The sequence below is a fragment of the Peromyscus maniculatus genome, chromosome 3 (assembly GCF_049852395.1).
Source record: "Peromyscus maniculatus bairdii isolate BWxNUB_F1_BW_parent chromosome 3, HU_Pman_BW_mat_3.1, whole genome shotgun sequence".
Lineage (NCBI taxonomy): Eukaryota > Metazoa > Chordata > Mammalia > Rodentia > Cricetidae > Peromyscus > Peromyscus maniculatus.
In genome coordinates this window covers 162,155,970-162,165,491 of record NC_134854.1, presented here as the reverse complement: position 1 = coordinate 162,165,491, position 9,522 = coordinate 162,155,970, and the positions used below count along the sequence as shown (strand labels likewise).

Below are 9,522 nucleotides of genomic sequence, written 5' to 3'. Positions count from 1 at the left end.
CATATCACCAAAAGGTTTCAGCCCAGAAAGATTGCTGACTTCCCAGAGTTGATAGATGGAATCTCTCCTTCAGTAACATTATACCCTATACATAGTCCAGCATTTCCCAAGACTATATGAAACCAGATCTGTGGTGGGCAGGAGGGACAGATGGAAATTCAGGTGAGGGTATAATAACCATCCTGTTCCTTGTTAGATTTTTGTTAACTGATACAAGCTAGAATCTTAATTGAGAAATGACCCCATCAGATTGGACTGTAGGCAAGCCTGCAGGACATTCTTTTGATTAATTATTGATGTGGGAAAATCCATTGTGGGTTGTGCCCCAGATGGGTAAGTAGTCCTTGCGTATACAAGAAAGCAGGTTGATCAAGCCATGGAGATCAAGAACAGTATTTGTTCATAGGCTGTTTCAGTTCCTGCCTCTAGGTTCCTACCTGGAATTGCTGCCCTGAATATCCTCAGTTATGGACTCAGAATTATAAGCTGAAATAAATTGTTCATTTCTCAAGTTGCTTTTGATTAGTGTGTTATCACAGCATCAGAAAGCTAACTATGACAGCCTTGTTGTGTGTTCCACATTCTAGAACATGCTGGGACATTTCATCCTTTCTCTCTGAAGCTACCCAACATCTCCTCTCTCCCACCCCCATGTAGCTACTTATAAACAATCTGTTTTTCTCTCTTCCTCTCCTCCATCGTCCTCCACTCAGTAGTCACTGAGATTTATAGACTGCCTGCCCTGGGTTTTTTCTTCTAAATTCTAATAAAATTGTCCATGAGCTAAACAAACAAACAAAACAACAAGAAAACAAAACAAAAAAAAACCCTATATTTTGTTTTTCCTGGAAAAGAATAATGCTCACTGACCTAGCCTGTGAGTTTCCCCTGATTTCTGTGTCTATGATTAAGAGATCTTTTCTAAGCTCCACAGTGGAAGGGCAGGTTACCATGTGTAACTTCCAGATCCATTGCCAGTTACTAGCAAAATTCGTGTTGCATGACTTTCTTATACTGACTTCTGGTAAAATCTCCTACCACATGAGGGATTATTTAAAGGACTTAATTCAGATAATGTCAGAGATGTTTTGAATCAGAATCTGTGGATCAGGACTATAGTCTTTCATATGTGTATAGAATATGAGTATATATATATATATATATATGTGTATAGAATATATATATATATGCCTGTGTGACAGTTGATTAAAAAATTATTTCCCATACCTCATTTGTTTGGACATTTGGTCTCCAGAGGTGGGTGCTGTGCAGGAGTTTTATGATACTTTTAGGAGTTGCAGACTTGCTGAAGGAAGTATGTCACTGGGAGAGCACTTTGAGGTTTTATAGTCTGGCCTCAACTCATATTCCCTATGTTTCTGCTTCCTGTATGTGGGTGAAATGTGATCAGCTATTTTCCTGCTCCTGCCACCATGGCCCTCTGCCTGTTGCCAAGTCTTTACCACCAAGATGGGTCCTTTATGTCTAGAACTGCAAACCAAAATAAATCATTTTCCCTCTGAGTTACTTTTTTGTCAGGGTATTTTTTCACAACAACAGAAAAGTCATTAATGTAATAGGCAATTTTAATGCAAACAAAATGTTTTAACCTATGACAATAAAGCAAGTACAACCTCTACCATGTATTATACTAGATCCATTCTCACTAGAAAATACAATATCCAGAGATTTTTGTCTTATTCACTCTACTTCATATCTTGATTTCAGTGAGTATTTATATAATACATACATATATACATACATGTAAGTGTGTATGTATCACATCCAAAAGGAAAAAAAAACAGACAAATACAACATTGGTAAATGGTGAACTCTAGTATCCTCTAATACACACTTTGTCTGGCACACACTTGTCTCAGAGAGCTGACAGATGGAGTGAAGGCTCATTTATTCAATGGTCTTTGCTTTCGTCAGTCAGTGTGGGAATTTCCAATCCATTGTCATGGCTCTTAAAATGCATTGTATGTTAAGTTTTCTGAAAGTCATAGCTTGTAATTTTTTAATGTTTCTATTCTATTCCTCAGTACTACAAGAGCATGTAAAAAAGAAGATGCATGTGCTGTTAAACACAATTTCAAATTAATAATTCTGCAAAATATACAACTGAACATGGATACCAGAGGATGTTATGTCATGAAGTCCTCCATCAGCAGAGACTCTGGGTGTGAATAGAACTATTCAAACTTTGATTTTTAAAGATACCAGGTGTTTTCTCCTTATACAGGCAACCAATTTCTCTCCTTCCTTTGTCCCTCTGCCAATCCTATCCACTTATTTTATTGAGTTATGTATGCTTAAGTGAATATTTTTCTATTGTAAACTAACCAGTTTTTATGCTTTAAATTTGTACAGATCATATATTCCAATCCTAGCCTCTAATGCACACCTATGCCCTGACAAGGATGCTCCTAGTCCCTTTGATTTGTTGTTTCTTTTCTTTGCAAATTCATAGGATTATCCATTATTCATCATATGTAGTGTGGAAATCTTCAATGAAAGAACCAGGAAATTGGTTGGAAGCACAGCAACAGATGTATGTTTTGCTTTTCTTAAAGAGGTGTTTCAGTGTATGGTCCACCAGAAGGTACAGAATGGTATCCATTTTTATTTAATGATTCTGGAATTGCTTCATCTGTGATTTTTCCATCATTTCCCAATGTCTTGCTATCATTTCTTTCATATTTTTTCTTCATGGCATAAATAAATACAACATATAAGATAAGTGCTGGAGCTTTTAAAGATGTGACCAAACCCAAGTAAGTGGTTCTAGGGGAAAAAATGGGACAAATATTATTTTGTATTATGTAGTATAGCATTTATCTCAAGCATGTGGACCTTAAAGGCAAAAATTGAAGTTATATATAAAACATTAAATTATAAAGGCAGAAAACAAGCAGTTCCAAAATTCAAAATGGATTTTGTCCATTGGGCCATAAAGACTTTGAAATTATTTCTAAAGAATTGTCAATACACAGAAAGTAAACTCCAGCTGACTCTAACTTTCTAATGGAAGAGAGGAATATTCAGATCCTTCTCCCACAAGCCATCATATCCCACTCAATGTAAGGAGAGAATACCAAGAAATACATTTGGTTTTCACAGCCCAGCTATCTAGGACCACTGAAAGCGAGACTTAGCACACAGGACTATGGAAAGCCACTCTCCCGTCTGTGCCTTATACCACAACCCTAACGGACTATAGTAGTCTCTTTACCATAATATTTTATGTCCAATTCTCAAGAAAAGAAACAGAAATCATGCAAAAAGGAAGGAAACAATAACCATGGCTCGAAGAGAATGGAGAGTCTTTAAACCCAGTCATTGATATGCCGGCATGTTGAGATGATCAGAATGGAGACATGATACTAACAACACCCTACCACCCACCATGGTATCAACTCCATCATGACAGCAGGTCCACCATGGCAACAACACCACCATGATACAAATATCATCATGACATCAACACTACCATGATATCAACTCCACCATGGCTCCAATACTACTGGCAACAATTTGCAACACAAGAACTCTTATTTGTGGTTGGTGGAAGCATGGTTTGGAAGATAGCCTGATGTATCTTACAAACTAGAATAAGGGAGGCGTACTGTCCTTCAACACACATCATTTGATATCCATTGGCCATGGAAGAGAGCCTCTGTGGTTCTGCCTCTTTGTAGGGTTCACTTGTATTTTGTTCTTTTGGGGAGCTCAGTAGATCTAGAAAACTTCCTTATGACTGTATCACTCAATTCAGTTTCTTCTTCTAATTTGTCTTTTGTCTTTAGGTGTTGCCTAAAATAATTTCTGTCATGTAGAGTTTTAAAAATACTTTAACATTTTCTGTCACAGTTTTGAGGGATTGGGTCATTATACAAATATACTTGTGTACCCCGAATAGTTTTTTTTAAATCTGCTTTGAGTAACATCTGTTCAATAATTAATCAATATTCAAATTTGCAATTAATTCTTTTCTAAGAAATGTTGTTTCACTTTGTTCTTCTAAATCACCATTAAGTTGTCTTCTGTCGCCATGAATAGTGTATGAATACTCCTCCTTTTCCCTCTTTATAACACACCCCATGTCCTGCTTCAGAAGGCAGAGTCAATGATGTATGGGGTAGGAGCAGAGTTTTTGGAGATAAAACCATAATGGAGCAAAAATATATCTCTTTCACTTCAAACTGCCTGACTTTGGGCAAGTTATTCATTATCCATGAACCTTCCCATCTTTGTATTTAAGGTAAAAATATAAACATAAATTTACTATTGTTTCTACTAGCATTAAAATGAGATTGCCTGATACAATACTGAATATGAAGTAAGGGTTGATTAATGATAACATTAATTATTGAATTGAAAATAATACTATATGGAGCTAAAGAGATTGCTCAGAGATCAAGAACACTGACTACTCTCATGAGAAACCTGGGTTTCTGGTTATGTCCGCAGAATTCACATACTGGGTCACAAACATCTATAATTCCAGTTCTAGAGAGCCTGACTTCATATGACCTTTGCTGGCACTACACATATGTGATGCACACACATACGTGTTGGTAAACATACTTGTACACATTAATAAAAGCTTAAAAAAGAAATGACACCCCTTAGCAATTAACATAGTACGTTGATGACAACTCACCCAAACAACTTAGAGTTATATGCCCTGCATGCCCCTCGTACTCCACAGCTGGTGACAGACCACTTCATACACGTTTTGTCAATTAAGGCCCCAAAATAGATTGGAGCTAAAATTCCTCCTACAACATGAAAGGAAAAACTGTCAACCCAAGATACACGCTTCAAATGTAACTAGGGGGTGTATCACATTGATACATTATGAAGAAAGTAACAGTTGAAAACCTTGTAGAACAGTTCCATTGTTTCTGCTTTAATATGTGCAAGAATTAATGTTAGTAGTTTTCTCAAAAGATCATACCAAAGAGTAACGTCTTAAACATCTTTTATCTATCCCTACTCTTCCAACATACATAAGGAAGAAGGAATTCCATCTGCCTATAAACTCTGTTCTTGCAACACAAATTAACTGAAGCATAGTTAATGAAAAGGAGAGTGCTATTAGTAAAACATGGCCACATGTCATTTCTTTCTTCATCGGAATTATCTGGAATAATTGGAATAGAATTTTAACTTTATCATTAGTGGAAATCGTATTTCTCAAAATTCTACAAAGGTAGGAGCTTTTCAACTTTTTTTTATTAGAAAACTAAAAGGCTGGAGAGATGGGTCAATGGTTTAGAGCACTTACTGCTCTTGAAAGCATCAGCGTTCTGTTCCCCGAATCTACATCAAGGAAGTCACTGCCAGTTCCAGGGGATTTGATTACCTCTTCTGGACCCCATGTGCACGCATGCAGGTGATGCACATACAGAAAAACATGCATACACCATTACACATAAATAAAGCTAACTAGCTAAGCAAACAAATAAAATAAAGGTGAAAAAAAGAAAACTAAAAATGGAATTCTTATATCAGGAAACTTTCCCCAGAGAAATGGAGGCTCAGAATCTCCTGCCATGGGATGTTGGCTTCTAGATTCAGACTCCACCTCCTCTTTTTGGTGTCATCTGATTCCATGACCTGACATTTTCTTCCCATTGATTTTGTACATGCTTAAATATTTTTTGATGTGTCCTGAGCAGTTCAACTTGAGCCCTTGTGGGTAAATTTTGTTTTTGTGTCTTCTGATTTCAAAGTTTCAATAGTTGACCTAAACTAGTTTTTGTTGTGGCATGCAAAAATACAATACAAAGTTTCTCCAGAGCACATGTATACTATAGTGACACAACCGTTTCTTACTGATATTTAATCAACTCTGAGATTGACTCAGTTTTTAAACTGACCCCAGATTGGAGGGACATGTTAGTAGAGGTCTCTCTCAGAACCTCTTTGGTTCTTTTTCTTAGGTATTTTGATGAACAAATCTCAAATTTTGTCATGTTCGTAAGAAAGTAATTCATATATCACAATTTTACTGATTTCATAAAATTACTCTCTTTTCATTCTTATAGATTTATGTTTAACTAATTTTTTATGATCATATCTGTGCATGCTAATGAGTACAGTGCCAGAAAGGCCAGAAAAGGGCATCCATTCCCCAGAGTTCAAGTTGCAGGCAGTTGCAAACCAGTTGATATGATGATAGGAACTGAACTCTGAACCCTTTACGAACAGCACGTGCCATCAGCTACTGAATGCAATGTCACTCCAGCTCCTGTTCCCACTTTTGTCAGAGAGAGTAGTTGACAATGGCCTGATAACAGAGGCCAATGTACCCAGACAAAAACTGGTCTGAGGAACCGTGTTAGTAGTTCATGTTTCAAAAAAATTGTGGCCACCCTTTGAGAAATGAAAAATATGTATCAATGATGCATAATTCCTGTGTGATGATACTGCTGCTAATGGACTTGCTGAACTAAATATTTTAGCTAAGAAAGCTAGTGTTGGTCATTATTAGAATTTACTATTTTCCAGTAAGTTATTTTCCAAGTAACTTATTCAGTTTAGTATATCGTAGAGATGCTTGATAGTGTTCAGTGATACTGTCCTGAAGACAGTTGTCTGTGAATTAGAAGTGTCATGTTTAGAGTATGCTTTCCTCATAGAGATGTTTAAGTTTGATGAAGCCACATATTGGATATATCATTATCGAAAGTTCCTAACTGTGATGGCAAGTTCCCCTTTCTTTATGTTTTATGATGTTAGAAGAATTTCTTCTATTCTTCAAGTCTCTCTTTAGCATATCAGGAAGCATGCTAATGACACAACACTTAGGTTTGGGAGGCAGTTAGAAGTGTGGAGTTTCATTTGGGTTTGGAAGTGGGGGGCTATTGGTACATATAGAAGCTTCTAGCCTGGAGATGCACAGAGAACTACTAAGAGGCCTTCCGACCTACCCCACCCACCTCATTTCCCACTTACAATTCCTTTTTCCCCCATTGAAGATCCAAGATATTGTCTCCTACACAAGTCTTGAACAGTTTCTCTCCACTGTCATCAGCCAGGGTTGGTTTTTTCCATCTGCAAAGGTTCTGGGGGTAGACCCCTTCTGCCTCCTCTGCTGATCTTTAAATTTAGCTTTCCATCAGTAGTTGCTGCTAATTAGCTTTCTACTCCATCCATAGGTGATTGATTTTCCTTTTATTCCCCCTATTTCTTTATATATAAGCATTCAATGCCTGCAAGTCTTACAGAGGTTATGTTAGAAGTTGTGAAAGTGACAACAGACATCTAGGGGCAAATGGGGATAAGGAAGGGAGATACTTCCTTAAATCTCTGTCAATTACATCTTTTGAATATTTAGGAATTTGGAGCCTAGGGTTTCTAATCTTGACATAGAAATCACAATTCTTGAGTTTGCTTTCAGTTAAAGTCTTCTGTTCATCCAAGGTGATGATGGGTTCTAGAGCATGGGTTCTCTTTTCCTTTCGCATGCTGAGTTGCTGATAAATGCTCCAGAGCCTCCAGAACCAGGCAGTGGGAAGCCAGGCCATCATCCTCAGTTTCTGTTCTGCACAGACTCAGATTGGCCTAGTTCCCAACACTCTGAAGACACATGAGGCATTACCTAAAGATGTCATGTGTGGAAATGGCCCTTTACTCTGCTCACCTGAAAGAAGCACTCCTCAATGCAAAGGACTCTGGGAACTCCAATCCCTGTGATAACATCCTACAGACAGGATGATCCCTTGGTCTAGCCTTAGCTTTGCAGTTAGCTAATCAATTCTTTCAGGTCACTTGAATTCTTCCATCTCCTACTACTTTCATTTACTAGAAATAGAAAGGATTTTTAGGTCTTTAAACTTACCTTAGAACTGGAACTTGTTTATGTTCAGCTTTTTAAGCTTGGCATGAATATTTACTACCTGATTTTGACATGTTTACCATACCTAGCGCACGTATAACCAGCGAGTGGAAACCCATTGCAAGTGATTTCAATTCAGGTTGGACAGTCCTGCAACCAGATAAAATCACAGAGACATTTAAACACATCTTAAAAATGCTAAGTTAAATTTAACCTTGAAATGCTTGTTGGTGATATTTTTCTTTATGGTTGCATTGAAACCCTCAAGGGAATGACCCATGTGTTATAAAGGTATCATTCTGAGCCCTGTAAGAGGCTAATAGCTCAATGATAAAGATGACTCTAATTCACTAATTTGCTGTACTAGGATTTCAAGGGTGTCCAGCATCCATTTTACTTAATTAAAAAAATTATGTTGAGACTATAGCCCAGTCTGGCCTTGAACTCACAGCAAACCCCCTGCTTCAGCCTCCTAAAGTGCTGAGCTTACAGATGTGAGTAACTAAATTAGGTTGCATTTCTATGTTTTCTTCTGTAAAAATGCTGTGAAAATATCTGTAGTAAGGTTTATTATGTCTGCAAAGACATTAGTTTCCTATGGTTCATTCAGCCCAGTTTCTGGGAAGAGACCAGATGCTTGCATCTAGATATAGGTCTCAGCACACACTCTGCTTCCTTATTTTTATTATCGATGTTAACAGAGAAGTCTACTAATGTGGTAACACAAATTACATCATATAACCAGAAGAGTCAAGAAAGATAAGTATTCTGGACAATCCTGTATATAGCTGTTATGTTAAAGGTAGAGAACATGTTATCACCGTGCTCAAAAATACACTCAGGGCTGGAGAAGTGGCATAACATTAAGAGTCTTTGCTGTCCCTGTGGAGGACCAGATTTCAGTTCCCAGCATCCACACTGGGTAGCTCACAACCACTTGTAACTTTAGCTCCAGGGGATGCAATACACCCTTCCAGCCTCTTCAGGAACCTGCACTCATGTAAACATACATATACACAGAAACACACATACATATAAGCAAAATATGAAATAAATATTTAAAAAAGGTATTTATAAAAAAAGAAACACGTTCTTGTATCTACAAAGTCATCTCCATAATTCCAACTTTCTGTGTTTAGTGAGCTGGTGATACTCCCAGTTCTGTTAAAATCTAATCCACATTGAGGATAATGAAATTATTTGGGACAATGTGTGGGTAGAATGTAAGTCCTGCTTAAATACTTTTAGTTAAATACTGAATCAATGATATATTTTCCATTGCCTTCAAATACTTTATGCTTATTTATTCAGAGGGCTAAGTAGATACATTATTCAGTGAAGTAGGAGAAACCACTTAGCTTCTCTTGCCTCCATTTTCTTATTTGCTAAGTGATAACAGTTCTTCACATCATGTGTTGTGAGGATCCAATATGTATCAGCACTTTGAGCCTCAATTTTCTTAACATGTGACTGATCCTTAATCCTTTTAGGAAAGATACTACTTACTGAGGTTTTAAAAACTATATTCCAAAAATCTGGTTGCTCCCTCTCAATCCCAGGGATTATGGAAGCTAAAATAGGAAGATCTCTTGAGCAGTAGAGTATATGACAAGCCAGAGCCACATAGTGAAACTTTGTCTCAAAAATAAAGGAATAAATGAATAAATGAAGTC

General features: G+C 37.1%; 1 protein-coding gene across 10 annotated transcripts in view; it reads right to left on the bottom strand.

Annotated features, from left to right (window-relative positions):
* Positions 1 to 1,568: 1,568 nt before the first annotated feature.
* The window catches only part of Slco1b3 (solute carrier organic anion transporter family member 1B3), a 79,841-nt gene continuing 71,887 nt past the window's right edge, over positions 1,569 to 9,522 (bottom strand). For 7 of the 10 annotated variants that reach the window (XM_042274256.2, XM_076568193.1, XM_042274258.2 and 4 more), the window contains 3 exons: positions 7,935 to 7,999; positions 4,667 to 4,784; positions 1,569 to 2,787 (listed from right to left, as the gene is read on the bottom strand). In XM_042274256.2, the coding sequence (XP_042130190.1) occupies positions 2,571 to 2,787; positions 4,667 to 4,784; positions 7,935 to 7,999 (400 nt within the window). In that variant the 3' untranslated portion in view covers positions 1,569 to 2,570. Of the gene's footprint in view, positions 2,788 to 4,666; positions 4,785 to 5,293; positions 8,000 to 9,522 lie in introns of all 10 variants that reach the window. The other 3 variants (XR_013050217.1, XR_013050220.1, XR_013050218.1) reach the window with 2 other exon arrangements.